The 21,660-nt window shown below is 38.9% G+C and overlaps 1 protein-coding gene across 3 annotated transcripts in view; it reads left to right on the top strand.

Annotated features, from left to right (window-relative positions):
- The window catches only part of SPIN1 (spindlin 1), a 55,140-nt gene extending 40,286 nt beyond the window's left edge, over positions 1-14,854 (top strand). For all 3 annotated transcript variants that reach the window (XM_081943207.1, XM_081943206.1, XM_081943205.1), the window contains 4 exons: positions 47-95; positions 703-956; positions 5,058-5,291; positions 11,410-14,854. In XM_081943207.1, coding sequence (XP_081799333.1) covers positions 70-95; positions 703-956; positions 5,058-5,291; positions 11,410-11,609 — 714 coding nt within the window. In that variant the 5' untranslated portion in view covers positions 47-69 and the 3' untranslated portion in view covers positions 11,610-14,854. The remainder of the gene's footprint in view (positions 1-46; positions 96-702; positions 957-5,057; positions 5,292-11,409) is intronic.
- The last annotated feature ends 6,806 nt before the right edge of the window (positions 14,855-21,660 follow it).

The following is a 21,660-nucleotide window of genomic DNA, read 5'->3' as shown; positions in this document are numbered from 1 at the left end:
ATCATGCAACTTTGCCTCTTAGTTCTTGTTTTCTTTTTTCTTGTAGGGCATGCAGGTGTCTCTGCCAGCATGATGAAGAAAAGAGCTTCCCACAAGTAAGTAGTGTTATCATTTTAATCTCATGTTTTCCCTTTTTATGAGAGAACTGCAATTGTAGAGTTTTGTGAAGAGTAGCTGTTCCTTGTGTGATCTGCAAATCTTTTGCTCCTCAAAAAACTAAGTTATCTGGACATTTTCAGACCTTATCCTTTATCTAACTTGGGCATTATGAGAAGACTTATCTCATCTTGTGTATATCAATTTTATCATGTGGTCCTTGTGAAAAAAAAGTGGAGTTTCTGGAGTTTAAGCAGAGTCCACTTCTGGGATAATTCTAGAATCACATGAAATAATTTTAGAAAGATCCAAGACTTCATCTCTCAAATGAGGATATATTTGGAAGGAGATATAGCCATAGTTTCATTTACTGAATGTATTGCACATGCACTGTGGAGTTGGCTCCTTGCTGAAAATTGTGTCCATGTGTGTGTATTAAATAACTACATTTCCTAATAGGAAAGAGTAGATAAGTATGAGATGCTTCATATGTTTTATTAAATTGATCTGCTGCCACTCTTGCAGTTGAAGTGACTGAGCAGCTTCTACAACATAATAGAATTTTTCAATGTATTTACATCTTAATGGCTTTATATACAAATACAGAAAGCATCGAAACAACGTGGGACCAAGTAAACCCATTTCTCAACCCAGAAGAAATATTGTAGGCTGCAGAATACAACATGGATGGAAAGAAGGGAGTGGGCCTGTGACACAGTGGAAAGGCACAGTCCTAGACCAGGTTCCTGTAAACCCCTCTCTCTTCCTTATTAAATACGATGGATTTGATTGTGTCTATGGACTAGAACTGCACAAAGATGAGAGGGTTTCAGCACTTGAAGTCCTTCCAGACCGAGTTGGTAAGTATTTTGATGGAGACTAGAAGCGTTGGGTGTCAATCGTCAAATAGTGCTATAAAAGTGAATGGATAATGATTTTCTGCGCTAGAATGTTAGATAGAAAATTTTCTGATTTAAAAATAATCCCCACATATCTTTATGAACAGCTGCCAACTGAACATAGTACCTGTTTAAAGTGCAAATATAAACATTTTCATATCCCACAAAGCAGCAAATTAATGTAAAAAAATTGGCAAATGATAGTGAACCAGTTTACTAAGAATCATAGCTTATCCCTTCTGCTGAATTCTTACCAAGTTCTTTTAGTGAACCTTATCAAGGATAAGCTTTACATAGAAAAGGCAGTACAACACAAGAATCCTTTTTTGCCAATAAATTAGCTTCTAAGAAAACACTTCCAAATAATATTGTTATAAATGTTAATGGTTGTGGTAAAAATGAACAAACTTTAGATAAGTCATTTGTTTGATTTATTAAATTTATAGCCTCTGTTCCTGCTTAAACCAGTGTTCAAGGAGACTAGAAATAGATAAATTAAAGGAAGAAATATTTGTAGTATATCAGTTAAGCATGTCACACTTCCGAGTCTTTACTCACAGGTAAGTGGAGATCACATATATATTTCTTAGAACCACTTTAATATTCTGTCAACAAGGCTCTCACATTAATAAGCAGACCATTACATTTTAAAGTAATTTTCAAGTACTCTTTGAAAGTAGAGATGTATATAGAATCCATACATGTTTTTATCCTAGAAACTTTTAAGAGACCTATTAATACTTTTATTCTTGCTGTTAAAAAATGTGAGCCTGCCTGCCTTTATCTATGTTATAAAAGCAAGTACTTTACATCAATAAAACTTAAAAATGAGGAAGTACAGAAATTTAATCAGGAAGCAATATTTTTAAAAAGAGCCAGTTTTGTATAGTGGTGAAGATACATGCCTAAAACTAGGAGATTATGGATTCTAGGCATCCCTTATGCATGAAAGCTGGCCGGTTAACTTTTCAGTTTTAAAATCATACTTTTTCAGCCCAATCCAATCTCACAGGGCTGTTGTTGTGGGGAAAGTAGGATGCAAGAGCATTAGGTATGTTTACCACCTTGAGTTAAATATATAAAGGCAGGAAGTTGTTATTGTTATGGTGTTGGGGGGAAAAACTACTTTACATTACAGCCATGCAATTCTTTGAATGTGTATATTGCCTTGACAAATGTTCAGAGAAGGCCCTCCATGAAAACTTTCACAAACAGGTTGACCTGTAAACACCCCTAGTTCCTAATTTCCCCCTACCCCTACTTAGTCTGAATTTATTCTCAGTGTTCTAGAATTATTTGCCATGCAAATAATAATTGGAAGTTTTGGTGGAGCAGTGTCCACAACCATAAATTGTCAAATCAAAAGCTGGGATTAGCAAATCCTGTGTCTGGACACGGAATTATGATTATGCAGCTTCTAGTCTGATGAGCTACTCTGAGGCCTTTTATGATTAATATGATTCTCCAAGATTTCTAGATTTATCTTTACATATGATTAAGTTCTTCAATGGAACTGTGATAGCAATCTTCCTTCCTTCAACCAATACTAGTACCCATGGCAAGAACTGCATATATAGACTGCACCCCAGTAGTCTAGTACAAGGCAGAACAAGAGACTGTGATTTATTGAAAAGAGCCTATCTTTGTTTATGGGAAATCACTGCCAGAACATTTAGTGATGGTATCTGCATAGAGGTCTTTAAAGACTCTCTGGGAAACTGTTACTTAATACAAATCAGGCTGGAGATCTATCAGATGTGCTGCTATATATTTATTGGATCCTGAAATCCAGTTAACGTGCTCCCTTTTTCAATTCAGTCAGTAATGACTGTTTCTAATGAAATAACTCAAAATCACATTCATCAAGCTTTACTGAATCTTAAATACTGATAATATAATTCAGTAAGCTTTATAGATTGTTTCTTAAAACTTTTATGCAGTCTTCGTCACTTTATTTGAATTTCAACCATTTTGCCCTATCTCCACAATCTTTTTCATTCAGCAGCAAATGTTTTAATAGGCTTAAACTGTTGTAGAAGATGGGGTGAATATTTTCTAACACTAAAATTCAATACTTTCTTATTTTTTGTTATTGAAGAAACTTTAAAATTGAAATTTATTTAGTGCTTAATGCAAAATTTTACTTTAATCCAGCGGTTCTCAAATAGTGGGGCGCGCCCCCCTGGGGGGGCGCGAGGCTCCGTAAAGGGGGGCGCGAAGGCTCCCTTTCCATCTGGGTGCAACGGCGGCGAAGGCGTGGGCGAGGCATAATATATGCCGCCTGGAAGTGGCAGCACTTCGGACTGTGGATTTTCATTGGAGCCGCAGGCTGGAGCTGTGCAAGAAGCCTGCTCGGGCGGGGGTGGGAGGGAGGGAAGCATGGGACCGCCCGTCTTCGCCACCGCGTAGCTCGCCTCCCCGCTAGCAGCTCCACCGCCAGCATTCCGTCTGGAAGCTCCACCGCAACAGTCGCTGTTGGGGAAGGGACAAAGGGGCGGCGGTCGCCCGATCTTGCCACCGCCACCCCTTCGCCCCTGGTAACGGCGACTGTTGTGCTGCTGCTTCCAGCTGGGATGCTGGAGGAGCTGCTGGCAGGGAGGGAGGGAAGAAGGGCAGAAGGGAGGTGGAAGGAAGGAAAGAAAAGCAGACACGCCGGAGGGAAAGAGGAAAGAAGGCAAGCAGGCAGGAAGGAGGCAGAAGGAAGGAGGGAAGAATGGAACTGGAAGGGAGGCAGGGAAGGAGGGAGGGAGAAAGGAAGGATAGGAGGATAGGGAAAGAGGAAAGAAGGCAGGCAGGCAGAAGGGAGGGAGGTGCAAGGAAGGAAGAAAGCATAGATAAGCAGGAGGGAAAGAAGGCAGGCAGGCAGGAGGAAAGAGGAAGGAGGGAACTGGAAGGGAGGCAGGGAAGGAGGGAGGGAGAAAGGAAGGATAGGAGGATAGGGAAAGAGGAAAGAAGGCAGGCAGGCAGAAGGGAGGGAGGTGCAAGGAAGGAAGGAAGCATAGATAAGCAGGAGAGAAAGAAGGCAGGCAGGCAGGAGGAAAGAGGAAGGAGGGAACTGGAAGGGAGGCAGGGAAGGAGGGAGGGAGAAAGGAAGGATAGGAGGATAGGGAAAGAGGAAGGCAGGCAGGCAGAAGGGAGGGAGGGAGAAAGGAAGGAAGGAAGCATAGATAAGCAGGAGGGAAAGAAGGCAGGCAGGCAGGAGGAAAGAGGAAGGAGGGAACTGGAAGGGAGGCAGGGAAGGAGGGAGGGAGAAAGGAAGGATAGGAGGATAGGGAAAGAGGAAAGAAGGCAGGCAGGCAGAAGGGAGGGAGGTGCAAGGAAGGAAGGAAGCATAGATAAGCAGGAGGGAAAGAAGGCAGGCAGGCAGGAGGAAAGAGGAAGGAGGGAACTGGAAGGGAGGCAGGGAAGGAGGAAGGGAGAAAGGAAGGATAGGAGGATAGGGAAAGAGGAAAGAAGGCAGGCAGGCAGAAGGGAGGGAGGTGCAAGGAAGGAAGGAAGCATAGATAAGCAGGAGGGAAAGAAGGCAGGCAGGCAGGGGGAAAGAGGAAGGAGGGAACTGGAAGGGAGGCAGGAAGGAAGGGAAGGAGGAAGGGAGGGTGGAAGGAAGGATAGACAAGTAAGAGGGAAAGAGGAAAGAAAGCATGTGACTACGGTGGGAGACGAGGAAAGACCGGTGTGCTATGTTATGCAGAGGTGTACTTATAACAATTTTATAGACAAATGATACTATTTACAGTCGCGCGGGGGGGGGGGGCGCGAAATGTTTTCTTCTTCCTAGGGGGGGCATGACAGAAAATAATTGAGAAGCACTGCTTTAATCTAATTAGAAGTGTTTTCTTCAGCCTTTAAGTGTGATTGCTGAATATCCTTCTTGCCTAAATCTCATACAGAGAATTTTTAATTATGTTAATCTTGAATAAAATCTTGAGTCAAATCAAGTATTGTATCTAGTTTTAAGGTCAGGCAATGCTCAATTGCTGCATTTATTCTATTTTTCTGGTATCTTAAAGTAGAATGGGTATAGCTTATAATGTTAACCAAGCATTGAACTGTGTCTTTCAGCTTCGTCTCGAATCAGTGATGCCCACCTGGCAGACATAATGATTGGCAAAGCAGTAGAGCATATGTTTGAGACAGAAGACGGCTCAAAAGATGAATGGAGGGGAATGGTCTTGGCTCAAGCACCTATAATGAAGACATGGTTTTATATCACCTATGAAAAGGATCCTGTCTTGTACATGTACCAGCTCTTAGATGACTATAAAGAAGGCGATCTCCGTATTATGCCTGATTCTAGTAAGTTGATCCATGTATAAAAATCAATTTAAAATTCTCAGAGTCTGCTAGAATACAGGACTTTTTAGAATAAATTTTATCACCAATACAAAAAATAATTCTTGCGAACTGATCTGAGAACTACACAAAGTGGAGAAAAGAAAGGTTTTTCAATGCAATTGTTGCACGTTTTGAATGTTCCGCAGTCAAAATAATTTTTTAGGTTTCCATGACAAATAACTTCATTGGAAGGGAAGGCAAAAGAGAATTGACTATTACAGTTGGCAGAGTTCACGTTATGTCATGTGAATAGTTACCTAGATTGTGTTTAAACTTCTTAAATTTCTATTTTCTTTTTCCTTTATGGAACATAATGTTATCTTGTGTCCTATATTTACATCCTGCTATAGGAAAATTCAAATCCCACTATTTGGGAATAAGGGAAGATGAAGCTTACAAAAAATCATGTAAATGAATGTAGTGCTGATGTTGGGCAAGGTATAAGAGAGCCATTAAGGTAGAAGACAAATGAGGGAGCCCTTAAAAAGGACTTGCAGAAAGGTTGGCCTAGTCCAAGATAGAAAGAAGAGTAAGAAAGAAATTCAAGATAGTCTTGTCTTGATTTTATTTGGTACAAGATGGGACAAACTTGGTCAGGCTTTGAAGATTCTGTTATTTGAACTTAGTATAATAAAGAGTTTTCCTGAAATCCTTGTGATATTTGTTTTGTGATCTGCCCTACCTTAAAGGACTGACAGAAAACGAGAATACTAGTGAGGGGCAGGGCTTAAAGAGAGGCTGTTGAAAATAATGAGAAGGTAGGGCAGTTAGCACCATTGAGGTAACCTTGGCTGATCTTCAAAAAGCAAAGCAGTTGAACATAGTACTTTACTGGAGACCAACAGAAATTCTAGGGCTATAAACAAGATTTGGAAGATGAGAAATACTCCTAGAAGAAAATGACAAACCATTCCTACATCACTTCCAAGAAATAATATGGATGTGCCCGTTAAGTCGCCAAGTGTCGAGCTTAATTCATAAGAGATTTTGTTCAGAGAACAACACCTTGTAACTTTACCCAGGATGGGAGAGAAAAAGCAGGAAAGATACAAGCTTTCTTTGCAAAACTGACTGTGCCTTGTGTAATGGGAGCTTGTGAGAGGGGCTCTCCTGAAAGAGAAAGACTATAGGCTTGAAAAGAAATGGGGACCAGGAGTCACTTTTACGTTGTGTTCAGGTTCTGGAACAAGCCCCTGAAGTACCACTAGTTTGCCTGCAGGTATTCATGACTATTTATAATGCAGTTGTTTGTAACAGTGCCAGCAACAGTTCCTCAAATTACCACAGTTGTCAAAAAATTAACAACAGTTCTTCAAATTACCACAGTTATCAAAAAATTAGCCTTGTTTATAGTAATTTTGAAGTTTTTATAGTATATGCATAATAATTGCAAAATGAATGGTTTCCTTTAGTCAGTGACTTCACCATTTGTGATTTCTTAAAAGAATGTTATGTTTTTGGATTTTTCCAGTAGGCAAGCTGGGCTTGACTCCCAGTGTACTTTCAAAGATAAGTCACTAGCATTTAACATTCTAGGTTTCCCATCCGCTTCTGTGGCTTAATTTCCAGTGGGATATTTCAGCTTGAAGAGCATGGGGGGAAGACATCCTATTATTGCCTTCTCTTGCAACTGCATACAAATTGCCTTCCTTTATTGCAAAGTTTCCTACAGCTAAAAAAAGACTACTATTCAAAGACTTCATTGTTTATTGTGTCAGTTTGAAACTTAGAGAGAGAAAGAGAGTTATGGAAATATTAGACATACTGTCGTAACTTTTAAGCCTATTAAGCTTGATTAGAATATTTGTAAGGTTAAGAAATTGCTGTTTGGGAGTTGGTGAATCTTTTCAATTCAGTTTAGCTCAATTTCTTCTTCTTTTTTACATCAGTTTTCAGTCTTTTCTGGAAATAATATATATGCATTTTGTGCTTTTATTTATGAATTTCATTGCAAAATAAAAATTGAGAATCCAGTGAAAGTATGCCTGGATGTATGTGTCTGTAAGAGAAAGAGAATATTCACATATTTGCAGAATAGATTTCCTCACTATCCTTGCTTGGGGTATTGGGGAATCATGTACTCATTATTTTTAAGCAGAAGCATCTGCAAAGGTCAAATGATTATTGGCACAATGAAACAAGTTTTTTTTAAGCACAGTTTTTTTTAAGCACATAAAGCATTACGAAGAGGTACGATAATTTTTAATGGATATTTTGTCACATACTATACACATAGTATATTCATAATCTTGAACTGGTAGTTAAATTTGTTTTGGTTCTTTTTTATTACATAAGATTATTAGTCCAAAAACATGTTATGTTATTTTATTTTAAGAATTATGATTTGAAAATAGTAAGTTCCTATGTATTCTATTATATGTCATGCATGTTTCTTGTATATTGTGATATTATCCCAATCTTAATAGTATCTTTATTCATTAATGCTCCATTTTTATTAGCATTTTAGACTTAGCTAAGTTAGGCCAGTGATGGGGAACCTTTTTTTTTACGGCGTGCCAGAATTGGGGGCGCACGCGCTATTGCACGCATTTGCATGTCCACTCAATTCCCCACCCAACTGTGCATGCGCATGTGACCCCCGTGCATGTGCATGCAACCAATCCCCGGGCTCCGGGGGCTTTCCTGAAGCCTGGGGAGGGTGAAAACGGCCTCCCCGCCCCACTAGAGGTCCTTTGGAAGTCAGAAACGGATCAGTTCCGAACTTCCAGTTGGCCAGTTGGGGCCGTTTTTTGCCCTCTCCAACCTTCAGAGGCTTTCCTGAAGCCATTTCCAACTTCTGGAGAGCCTCCAGGAGGCTGGGGGAGGCCGTTTTTGCTCCCTTACACACACACACACACACACACACACACACACCACTTGCTGCCGTGCGAGGTGAGTACCGGCCAATATCCCTGCCTCCTTCCTCTGAGAGCCACAGCAATGGGGAATCCAAGGCTTCTTTGCCAGCCTCCCTTATACACACACTGCTTGCTGACGCGAGAGGGAGAGGCTGGCAAGAAAGCCTTGGATTCCCCATTGCTGTGGTGCTCGGGGGAAGGAGGCAGGGATACTGGCCAGGCGCTTGCTTCCCAAGGCTTCTTTGCTAGCCTCCCTTACACATATATACTGCTTGCTGACGCGTGAGGCAAGCGCCGGCCAATATCTCTACCTCCTTGCTCCGAGAGCTGTGGCAATGGGGAATCCAAGACTTCTTTGCTAACCTCCATTACACACACACACACACACACAGTGAGAGAAAGAGAGAGAGAGAGAGAGAGAGAGAGAGAGAGAGAGAGCTTGGCAAGCACCAGCCAATATCCTTGCCTCCTTTCTCCAAGAGCCACGGCAATGGGAAATCCAAGGCTTCTTTGCCAGCCTCACTCTCACTCGCCAGCAGCAAGCGGGGTGTATGTGTGTAAAGAAAGCTAGCAAATAAGCCTTGGGAAGCAAGCGCCGGCCAGTATCCCTGCCTCCTTTGCCCGAGAGCCACGGCAGTGGGGAAACCAAGGCTTCTTTGCCAGCTGCTCCCTCTCCTCCCGATTTCTCCCTGGCAGCCTTCAGGCGCACATGGGCTGCTCCGGGTGCTTTTTGGGCGCCCAGCTTGCCAGCCTGTCCCCATGCCCCTCGCAGCTGCAACAGCGTGGGCTTCGAAGACATTGGCTGGTGGGGAGGGGAGGCTAGACGATCTATGTTAACCCCCCTTCCAGCCTTGGCTCCTCTGAAGAAGTGCCACAGTCGGTTCCTTCTCTTTGAGAGCCACCTTGCAAAACAGGATATTTTCTCACATTTTGCAAGGCAGCTCTTAAAGAGAAGGAACCGACCGCTGGCGCTACTCCAGGAACTTGGCCTGTGGAGTCTGGAGGAGACTCCGCCGCGGCCTGCTTCCCACATGAGGGGCTCCCCCCCATCCATCCACAGCTTCTGCCTCTTGCTCCGGTTCCTCGCCGGTGGTAAGCGGCGCCGTGGCCAAGGAGCAGGCAGGTGGCTAGGTGGGAAGCCAGCGGGCTGCTTTGGAGCCTGAAGCCCCAAGGAGCCGGCATGAGAGCCCGAGTGGAAGGCAGTATCTTCCTGCAGTGGGGGCGGGGGGCAGGCTGGGCTGGACGCTGATCTCAGAAGGCTAGCAGGCAAGGGGATCCGCCGGTAAGGCCACATGGAAGGCAGGGAAGCATGGCAGGGCCATGGGGAAGGGGGAAGGGGTAGCTAGCTAAGCCACGACTCGCAGTCTTACCTAGCAGGGGCGCAGCGCTTCAGGCAGGCAAGCTGCAGAGTAGAGACTGGGCGGGGCAGGACAAGCGTGTGGTGACCAGGTAAAAGGTTTGGGGGCGAAAAGGCCTCCCTTGGCCCTCCGGAAATATGAAAAATTAGTTAGCTGGCACGCGCATGCGCGTCGGAGCTGACAGCTGGCTTGCCACTCAATATGGCTCCGTGTGCCATAGGTTCACCATCACGGCTATAGGCTAAATGTGTTGTTATTTAGTATTTAGCGTATGATGAGAATATGACAGAAGAGAAGTAAACAATATACACAGTCTGCATAATTATAAGTAAAACTTCTATGGGGGTATGGCATGGCCTCATAACTGGATTTCTAATTCAGCTATCCAGAGAATTACATCTGGCATTACTTCATGCAAATTTTCTAGGAACCAGAGAATGTGTGGCATGGGCTATGTTGCACAATATGCCTAATAGTTTGCATATTAGTGCCACAATCTCAACAAGGGGAATCTGCATTCCCACTGATACAGGACACTTCTTCTGGAATTGAACCTAATTATGTTCAATTTCAACCAAGGTGAGGCAGGTCAAAACCAGGTAGAAAGATCACTAATGGCCAGGCCACAAGAAGATACTTTGGACCATTAAATGTATTAAATGTATATGAAGTATTGATAATTGATGTCTTTCTGTAAAATACTCATATGGTTTATAATATTTTAATGTGATATTATTAATAACGAACTTCGAATGTGAAGTTAAGGGTTTTTTTTTTCCTGAAAGAATTTTATTGGTTTTTAAAAAAAATTGGGGAAAAGGGTAGGTAGATATACAAAAAAAAATATTTTTGGCAGCTCCATTGTGCTAGAGGTAGGAATCTCTCCAATTCTCACAACTTTTTACAGAAAAAAACAAAACAAAAGATAAAAGATAAGCAGAAACAGCATCTTATTATACATTGTATCAACCATGTGTTCAATCATCTCTTTTGCCACTTTCTAATATATCAACAATTAAAATAATATTCCAGATATATTTATTTTTGTGACCTGAGTCTTTCCGTTATTGTTCCCACCCCCCTGTCCCCAGGTGGAGCCGCAGCCCCTCCCTCCTTCATGTCTTGTGTTTTGTCGCCTTTTTTACTACTTCTTATATTTCCGTCCTCTAGGAGGACACTATGTTTTTTAATGAAGGCCTCTGCCTCCACAACTGTGTTAATTCTAATTCTGTTTCCCTCCCAGAAGATCAGCATTCCTTCTGGCAAAAATTAAGGTTTTTTTAAATGAACAACTAACAAGAAAAATGAACAAGTATCACTTTCTATTTATTTTCTATCCTAGACAATATTTAACCAATATTAAGTAAGAATTTGTTATACTGTTCAACCTGAGTTTAAGGAGAAATAATTTTGACATTTGAAATTTTGACTGTACTATGCTGCATAAAGTAGAATATATTTATTCTACTTTGTACCCAGGTTATACACAGTTATTCATTTGAATAAGACATTACCCATTCAATCAATGCAATTAGTCTTTGATAAAATTTTGAGGACATCCATTTTGTCTATGTATGCCATAAACATAGCTTTTGTTTTAAGGTGCTTGAAATGAATCACTAGGAGAAACTTGGTAAAAGGAGTATTTCTTGCAACAATATATTCCTGGTGTTTTATTTTCATTTGTAAAGAAGCAACTTCTCTTTTGCAAAAAAGAAAAAGAAAACATTTTGCCTTCTGCTTATCATTAGAAGTGAATAAATTGACAGTGGTAACATAGATAACTCTCATGAAGAAATGGACTTAAGAAGGATACATTATGTTAAACACTGTTGTGTCTTAATATAAACTTTGTCTTTTCAGACGATTCACCTCCAGCAGAGCGGGAACCTGGAGAAGTTGTGGACAGCCTAGTTGGAAAACAAGTGGAATATGCCAAAGAAGATGGCTCAAAAAGGACTGGCATGGTCATTCATCAAGTTGAAGCCAAACCCTCTGTCTATTTCATCAAGTTTGATGATGATTTCCATATTTATGTCTATGATTTGGTGAAGACATCCTAGACGCCACCATGCAAACTTTTGCCAAACTTGTGGAACCTTGAGTGTAAAATTTGTAGACACAGAAGACTTAACTGCTTTCCAGTTTATTTGAAAGCTTAGATGTCCCTGCGAGCCCACAATCTCTGCCAGGAAAATTATTCCATTGTGAACTGTACAAATAGACTTTGATGTGAACATGACACATTTTATGTAGGGGAATTCCTTAGAGGAAGTCTTGTTGGGGGGGGGTGGGGGGGTATCTGGATAAAGTTAGGACAAAAAACCAGCAGCTGCAAATTCAAGCTGTGTAAAAATCTAGCAATGTAATCATTAATCTGATTTCTCCCCCTCCCCCAATTATAACTTTCCCTTGGCTTTTCACTTAACTTTTCAACTGCCAATGCAAGTGTAGCTTGATATTAAATTGCTTTCCTGTATGTAATATTAAGTTTTCTTGTATTAAACATATTATGTCCTTGTTTTGGGGGTTTGGGCAGAGATGATTAAAACTATTTAAGCAGTGTTAAGGAGTGCCTAAACCAATTAATATCAGTGTCCTATGTTCCAGATACTATTACGCTTCTGTTACATGAGAATGTTGTACATTTTAATTACAGGATAATAGAATATGGTATACATATGATGCAGTTGATAAGAAAAATGCAGAGCAAGTGTTTATCAAATGTAGGACCTGGACAAAATTAAAGCAAGGATGCCTTCAGTTCTCAATATTGTTGTTGTAGGATTTTTTGTTAACTTTTAGCAGAACCCAGGTGCTTGGTGCCGTAGCAGCTTAGTCATTCATGTTAACATTAAAGAATACTACACAGCAACTATTGGGTGTCTATCAAATCTAGCAACTTAGATTCTTGTATGTGGACTAAAATCTGTTACATGTAATGACAAACCTCACAAGAGTCCTCATACATTAAAGGCTTGTCTTACCGAGAAAGAAAGTCATCTGTTGCCTTCTATTTTGATATACTGCATTCCTCCCTGTTTCCTTATCTTCTGCTAAAGAAGGCTTCTACCTTTTTTTCTCCTGGCCTTTCTTCTTTGGGTGAGTCCAGACAAGACGTGCAATTCCAACCTATTGTCGCCTTTTGTGCTGTACATTGTATTTGCTTGAGGTATGCTGTTTAATGTGAACTACATTAAAAGAACACTAGGGCTCTGCATGCTAATGGTGCACTATCTAATGGAAGCTAGGCAGTCTCCATGGTTCAGCCATCTGCAGCCGAAGATGGATGTAAATAAGCCGCCCGCAGCTTCAGAATTCATTCTTGGGTCATTTTTTTTTCTTTTTCTTTTTGTAAAGTGGTAGCTTTTTAAACCAATCAGTGGAAAATATAACCAACCAATTTGAGGTGGAGCATTGCAGTGACCGAAGGACTGCTTTGCACAAGTAAATGAAAACCAAACCTGTTTACTTAACTACAAAGCTGAGGAGTTTTAAAAAGTGTTGCTGATCAGCTTTTTGAGGTTAAGTTTACCTCTGGTGTGAGTATGCATATTAAACTACATGCAATTTAAACTTTTTTTTTTAGTTTTGCCTGAATTCATATTATAGCCTTAAGGCTTGTGCCTCATTATGCTCTTTAATGGTAATACTCACCATATATAAACAGTATCTTAAAATTTCTTGACCATTGCTACTATTGCATTATGTCCAGTATTTCATCACAGGCAACCAAAGGCAAGCTGGTGTCTTTTCCATGAAGAGCTTTTCCAATGCAGTTTTTAAGCCCTGAGTCATGATGTTCCTGTGTTCTTGAACAAAGTGAGCAGATTTGCGACCCAGTGTTTTTCATCCAGCAGATCTGTATGTTTTCTATTGACTCTTTAGAGTCCTGCATGTAAATCTCAAAGCTGAGCCTGGCTCCATGAGCCCAAGTTGATATTTGTGGCACAAGAATGAGTGTGTATTAAACATACACAAGAGAACCACGTAAATGTAGTACTTTGAATTGTGGGCTACATAAACTATAAATCCAGAGTATATCTCAAGATACTTACTAAGGATTAAGTAGAACGAAAAGATCATGTTCAAAGAGCTTGTGATGAGGTGATTTCTGCAAGTCTCTTAATACACCACATTCTGCCAGTTTAGAGTAATCTATATTCTGTATAAATTTTATGGGTTTTTATGTGTCCACATTGTCTGCTTTTTTGATAGCTTAGACCACCTTTTTTGTTTTTGAGCTAGATACTTAATTTTATACCCTGCCCGTCTGTTTTGGGCTTCATTTTAGGCTCATATTTCAGATCTGCATGCAGTGCTTGTCACCCTGGTAACTAATGTTGGTCCTTTGCTCCAGGGATTCAGCATTGGTTTCCAAGTTTATTACAAGCTTGTGGTGGCACAAGCTATGGATCTGTGTATAAAAGTTACTGGCCTTTCTCCATTTACCTGCTGTAGTATTGTATATTGTGTGTTTTATGTGATGTCAGGCTGCCTTGTAAAATTTTAAGACAAAACTTAAATGCAGACCATCCCTTTTTTGCATGCTTAGAAGGTAGAATGTTCAGTGTAAGAAAGTTAAAGTTGCATGTTTAAAAAATGTTTAGGTTTTTAGGTTTTTTTAAATTTTGTTTTTATTTTTTTGTGAATTTGCTTATTGTGCTGTTTTAATGGTGGTAGTAGGATTAAATGCACTGGTGAGGCAAACATAGTGCCAACAGGAGGTAACTTTCCAGTTGTATGTGTCATGCAGCGTTTGAAGGGACCACGTACTTTGTTCAAAAAAATAAAAATTAGTTCAAATTAGTACTAGGCTTTTTTTGTGCCAAATCCTAAATTGTGATGAAGTAGAATCATATTAGAAACCCAGGCAATAGTGCAAAAGGCTATTTTTGCTGGATAATTTTTAACTTCCTTAAATTGGTGCGTTTTGAAAATTAAGACTTCTCCATGGATATATTAATTGCAACCATTTCAAAGAACAAAAAACAAAATAAATGTGTGGTTCCTTGGAAATGCTGTGCTTTTTATATTTTTCATCATTAGTGCAATTTGGATGGTTCTTGCTATGTGTATAGTTCAAAGGTCTTCGTGTTCACATTTTAAAATTAGGTAAATGACTTCATCTGTAGAGCTTGGTTTCTTTTTTTTTTTTAATGATGTAGACAGTTCCCTGTTCTCTGCATTTAGAAGTATAAACACTTTAAATCTTTAAATCTGTTACTTAATTCTGTAAGTAATTTTTATAATTATGATGTAACTCTATCCTTAAAACATTTAAAATAAACCCTTTATGTGCAACTTACGACTGTAAATCTTGTTCTCATAAGACAAATGTGATGTGTTCAAATTGAAGAGAAATTTCTTCCATTTTATAATTAAAATGAAATTTTAAAAAAAATACTCCATTTTGTAATTAAACTATTTTAACAATGAAAAATTACTATGCTGATAAATATTAGGCAATGCTTTATTTAAAAAATCATGCAAAACACCAAACAGTTAAATGCAATACATCAGCAGTTGAGCTGCATTATTTAAATTGTTGAAACCAAACAGCTGAAAACATAAATGTTTCATTAACTCGTCCCTGTGTTATAGTTAAACAAAATAAAGTTGTATGCAAACATTTAGGCATCCTTAGTAAAACTGTATGTTCAAGTGAATCCTCAAGTGGACAGAAGTTGATACATCTGAATGTACAAAGTTTAAAAACAAATTTTCAGATTCAAAAAAAAAAAGTGACCCTGGCAGTTGGAAACCATTTGAATCACAACTCCTTTGTAACATCTTTGGCAGAAATAAAGGCTCCCAAATGTTTCCTGCAATGAAATCATCTTGCTATTCTTTGGATTTTTCCCCTCACTCTTCCTTGCAGAAATTCTTCTAATATCAAATTATTCTTGGGACTGCTTGCATGTACATGTATCAATAATAATCAAGCCTGGGGACTGTGAAGACTACTCCAAACCCTTTCTCTTTTTACCTGTAAGTACTTCATGGTTGATTTGGAGATATATATTTATTTTTGGCTATTGTTAAAAACATTGTACTCCAGGCAGCTTACAGAACATACAGAATCGGGGTAACTGCACCCTAGAAATCTCCCAGGATATATCTAGTAGCTTAGAAAATTATAGATTTAGTTTGGCAAGATTCTAGCCATTAGGTGTAAGCAAATAAAAGGGTTGGACTCAAATGGATTTCATTAACTTGTCTCTTGACTTGTCACTCTTAAAAATGCATTCAATCGTCATTCATCTAGCAGTTCTTACATTTGCACTCTGATTATGGATTCAATACAGGCATAAATTTAAAAAAAATGCTTCTTAGACCATTATCTAATATTTGTATGCAAAAATGTTGGCACTCTGATAAAATAACATATTTCAGTGAATCCTCACACGAAGAAAAATGTATATGGTAAAAACCTTTATGTTCAAATTCACCTGGGAATATTTTTAAGATGCCCCCAATCTCACTAGATTCTGCCTGGTGAGTAAATAACACAACAGATAATTTTTTCAAAGATAGCACAAAATAAATCAAAATAGCTGTAGTGGATGCCTGTAATAAATTAGGTTTAGGCATGTATCGATTTTACTTGCTTAATACAAGATTGTTTGGTGCTTCATTACCTCCAGGGAAAATTTTGCATGAAATGGGAGCTACCACAGAGAATGCTTGTAGAACATGCTGGATGTTAGTTTGAAGCCCAAGAAAAATGTCTGCAAACTGGCCATATATGCAAAACAAAATTCCAGATCACCATAAATGATCAACTGGAAGGTTTAGATAGTATTAGACTATTTGTCTATAGGCCCATAATACTCATATAAAAATAATTTGCAAGAGAAAGTTGTCAGAAACCCTTCTCTCCAACTTCATTGCCTAAGATTCAATTACAGAAAAAAGTAGAGAATATGAAAAGAACATCTTGCCAATCACTATGTATCAAAATATCCTAGAAGCTAAATGTATCAGTGAACAATCTGAAGCTGAGAAGAGATTGGATGTTTCAATTTAACAATAATATAGGAATATCCGTGGTATTAATTTAAATGAGCATTTATTTGGAGCTTGTTTTATTTCTTGTTCTTATTTCATATTGCATTTTTAATCTCTTCTTCCCTCTCACCTTCCATTTCGAGACTATAGTCTTGATCCAGATCTCTTTCCGGGAAAAGCTCTTGAGTTGGCAATATTCACCCCACCCCCACCCCGCTGCTGCAGGTGCACATTTCATGACATCTTCAAAAGTATTAAGATTGACTAATACTGTATCTTATATTGCTAACAGTACACATTGAAAGGGAGAATACAACAGTTATAAAATGAACGCTTGAAAATTCAATGGATTGGAATAGAGTGGAAATGAAACATTTCAATGATCAGCAGGCACACACAATTGGAGTAGAGAGCAGAAGACACATTGATGGTACAAAGTAGATTCAACCAGGATTTGAGGGGTCTTAAGCTATGTTTACCCTACTTTGGGACTATATTTTTCAAGTACTACTGACTTCAAAATAGCATTAAACTATGTCAATGGTATTGAGCTTGTGGCCAAAGTTAGGCCATCAAAAAGAGACTTGAGGGCCACATTCGTGTAACTTTTTGACATTGACCAAAACTTCCCTTTCTTTGAAATAGAATGTATTTTCATTGAATGGGTTTGATACTGGCCTGTGCTATGAAGCTAAAGAAATTGAGATCTTACATTTTCTTCCTTTTTTAAAAAAGTGAAACTGGAGCTTCACTGCTAACTTATGTTACAGAAAATTCAAAAATTAATCATTTATATAGGTTGTTTTCCAGTAATTACATTTTCCTACCACTTTATTCGTAATACTAATATCTAGCCTTTCTATCAGTGCTACTCAAAATTTCTTATGAAAAAAAATGCAATCTCTATTTAGGAACCAGTAAAATTATGAGCTTAGATTTTTTCCCTAAAACAACACATAGTAGCCAGTAAGCAAAACAGATTAAACACCTGAGTAAGTAAGGTCTGTCAAATAAATGTTTGACATATATAGAATAGAGTAATATGAGGAATTAAGGAAAGAGTCTTTTTTGGAAAGCTTTTTACTCTTTCCAAATCAAATATGATTCTGATGGAGCTCTCTTATTTCTGTACGCAGTATTATTAAAACTTCTTTTCCAAACAAAACTTCTTTTTCAGAACTGGGAAGGAAACTAAAGTACTATGAAATTTCTTAAACAGACATTTACTGCAAGAAGGCAATAATAAATGGCCCTCATGCTTTGAAGAATGATGTAATGAAAAAAAGCTGATAGTCTGCTCTAGTTTGGAGATGTACCCTGTTTATGATTCTATTGTAAAGTAGGGTTTGAGTAGAGGCCTTCATCAGGGGCTTGGTAAAAAGGCCATCCCAGTTCAGCTATTTGTTAGCAGGAGAATAAGAAATTAAATATATTTAATTATCAGGAATCAAGCTTAATTCAATATGCTTATTTGGCGATTCTTGGTCTGCGTATCCAAAAGAAAAAAAGGGGGAAAGATGGATTTGTTGCAAAGTAACTAAGTCCGCCTCACTATTTCCACAAGGTTTGTCTCCTTGGAAAGAGACAAATGATAACCTACAAATTTCCCCAACTAAGTCTCTGATGGGCATAAAACTGAGGAAAGACCATTATGCTATGTACAGATTTGGTGTAATTTTAAAGATGTTTTAAATTTTAAATGTTGTTTTGAGGAACAACATTTGCGTATGCCACAGAAACCCCTCCATACATATTTACAATGAATAAAGTAATCCCTTATCGGCCATTTCCCTTTAAAACTGTAACAGAATGAGAAACACTAAGTAAACCTTGGATTAGCAATATTCTAAACCAAATATTCCAATTGGCTGAGGAATTCTGGGAGTTGAAGTCCACATGTGGTAAAGTTGCCAAGGTTGAAAAACAATGTTCTAAACTGCCTCTCAGAGAGTTGGACTTGTAAAGAAGAAAGAAATCGTTGAAAGGTTTGAAATGAATAACACTTGTTATATTTAGTGAAAGGGAGAAGAATATGGACATTACAGTTCTCTGGAACTGCACTAAATGGCAGATGGTAGAACTGATTGGGTTCAGATGAGGGGAAGATTATGAGGTGGCTTTAAATCAAAAGCTGTCTGACAATGGGAAATGTGGATTACCTTGGACAGAAATCAGAGAAAAAATCACAAATTTCATTTCCTGTATGGGAAGCTGAATTACACCGTAATTTTCAAACTTTGCTGGAACCCAACTTTCTAAAATGAAAAAAAAATGTATTAACCTGGAATTATGAATAATTATACTGTCATTAGGTTGGGCAAGAAACACAATTTGTAATCAATATTTCAATAGTTGAAACTAGTATTACAGAAGTGTTTCATGTGCCAAGGATAGAGCTTGCACAGGCAAAACCCTAAGGCTCATTTGGGACTGACTTAGAAGCTTAGGCTAGAACCAGTTTCTATTAGCAAAAATGGCACAAAGCTTTGACAATGTTCCCAGTTTTCTTCTGCAAAACTCCCAAACGTTACAGATAGTAAAGTTCAAAATTTCTTAAGGAAACAATTACAAATGACAAAATATTACAGTTGGGATTTCTTCCAGGAAGTTAATTTTTGCAGACAGGGAACTTTTAAAGAAAAAAGAAAATAAAGAATTCTGGGTTTTGGGAAACATATCTTAGATGGCAATCCAGTGGCTGTTTAACAACAGGTAAATCTAGATTGAGGTTATAGATTTATCTCATAAGTCTTTTTGAATTCAAGTGAGAATTTTAAGTAAGAATATGTTAATATTTCAGTGGACCTAAGTCTTCATAGTTGTTCCTATTAACATCCTATTCCTATTTGTTTTTAACGAATTATAATTTAATAGTATTGTGCTAATATGTATATATGTATGTATGTATGCATGCATGCATGCATACATACATTATTTAATGGAGGGAAATTCCAAAACTGAACATGGAAAGTGGTTGGGTTTTTTCAAAGTGAATGTTGGAATATTTTCAACTTTCTAACAGGATCTTATTACCAAAGAAATTTGGAGTGGAGTGTATGTCCTCTGACGATGCCATTCAATTTTATGTTCTGCCCATTCAAGTATTTAGAAACATGTCAAAATACATTTAAAATACAGCATAGAAATAACATGTTGTCAATCATTCTACTAGCAATTTTCAAATGTGAATATTTAGAAAGACTTCAGTATTGTATTGGTTCATTATACTAAAAACCTGTTCACCAAACTACATAAAAAGAGCAGAATTTTGGAAATGTAATAAACTGTTAACCATGTTTCCAGCAATCATTTGGCTGTAATGTAAATTATCCTCATTTTGACAAAACCAATGATACATTACAGTGAGAATACAGGATCTGCTCCCCTATCGAAAGTATATTTTTGAGTTCAAACTGTTAATTTCTAAAACCTCTAACCTCTTCTGTATGTGTGGCCTGCTTTGTGGGAGTGGCTTGCGGCCATGTAACTGGGTGGGAGTAGCTTGCTGGCCATGTGACTGGGTGGGCGTGGTTAACTTGTAAAATGTGGTGAAACTCACTTTACAATGCTCTTGCTTAGCAACCAAAATGTTGGCTCAGAAACTCTGGCATTTGAAGCACGCAAGTCTTAAAGCTGTCAAGTTACAAGACCCTTGCACCCCTAACCCTTTAGAAAAAAACCCAGGGGTGTTCAAACTTGACAGCTTTAAGACTTGTGGTCTTCAACTCCCAGAATTCCTCCTCTCACTCTTCATCTTGATGATGTGCGGATGGGTGGGGGGAAGGGAGCTGGAACCGGTTCTAAACAGCACTGTAGATTTGTGGAACCTCTTCTATAGAAGAGGTTAGAACTAGCAGGAACCCACCCCTGCTGCAGACAACACAAAAGAAAATCCTCTCCCATAGAATCGATAAATATACTTTGGAAAATGGACATCTCCAAGAGACTTACCCGTATTTTTCGGAGTATGACGCACCTTTTTCCCTCAAAAAAGAGACTAAAAATCTGGGTGCATCTTATATACTGAATACAGCACCGAAACCTCGCCCCTTCACCAAAATAACCATGCATAGCCTTTAGGAGGCTTCCTGAGTGCTCCTGGGAGCTGGGGAAGGCAGAAATGAGTGAATAAATGGGTCGCTTTTTGCTCAATTTCTACCCCCCCATCCCCCAGGAGCATTCTACAAGCTGCCTAAATGCTATGCATGTCCTTTTTTTGACAAAAATGGGCCCATTTTCACGGAAATGGGCCAGTTTTTGCTCATTTTTGCCCCCCCCCCCCTCGGAGCACTGTACAAGCCTCCTAAAGGCTATGCATGCCCTTTTGGGGGGGGGGGGAAACAGGCCCGTTTTTGTGAAAAACGGGCTATTTTGGGGAGGTCTGCAGAGTGCAAAAACTTTTTTTTTTAATTTGCCTCTTCAAAGTCTTGGTGCGTCTTATACTCCGGTGCGTCTTATACTCCGGTGCATCTTATACTCCAAAAATACAGTACTTTTTCAGATCTTAACATTCAAAGAGATTCATATTGATACATCAGATTCATCTGCTTTCCTTAAGTTAAAAAAAAGCAGTATAGCTGATCCTTGCTTAATGTTGGTAATTGGAACAGGAATTTGTGTTGCTAACCAATGCAGCCATAAAATGCAATATCACATGACTACATAGCACTCAACATTGTTAAGTGAGGATCATGAGTTAAACAAGAACCACATGTGACTGCAACATAAAACCTCCTGCTAGGTTCAATGGGGTCAATTCAAAGTCAATGGGGAAGCCAGCAGGAAGTCACAAGGAAGCTAGGAGGCTCACTGCTATGTCTGGTGGGCCATATGTGATCCATGGGCATAAGACCTACAGACCTTAAATAGGGTCCCCATATAATAGCATATTTTTGCTGCAATCTTGTGGTTGTCTCAAGTTTTGCAATTCAGATATTGTAACTCATAGTTGCCTTAATATAGATTCCCAAAGTCAATGAAGCTGCAAAAAAGTATGCCAGGATAATTTTGAAGCCCTGAGAAGTAAGTTCCTATTTGTCTCAGTGCATAAAGTTGTAGGTAGTTCTGTTTGTTCAGTTTTCTACTGACAATTTTGCAGTAATC

Source organism: Natrix helvetica, assembly GCF_964273705.1.
Source record: "Natrix helvetica genome assembly, chromosome: 2".
NCBI lineage: Eukaryota > Metazoa > Chordata > Lepidosauria > Squamata > Natricidae > Natrix > Natrix helvetica.
This window is presented reverse-complemented; position numbering and strand designations above follow the sequence as displayed.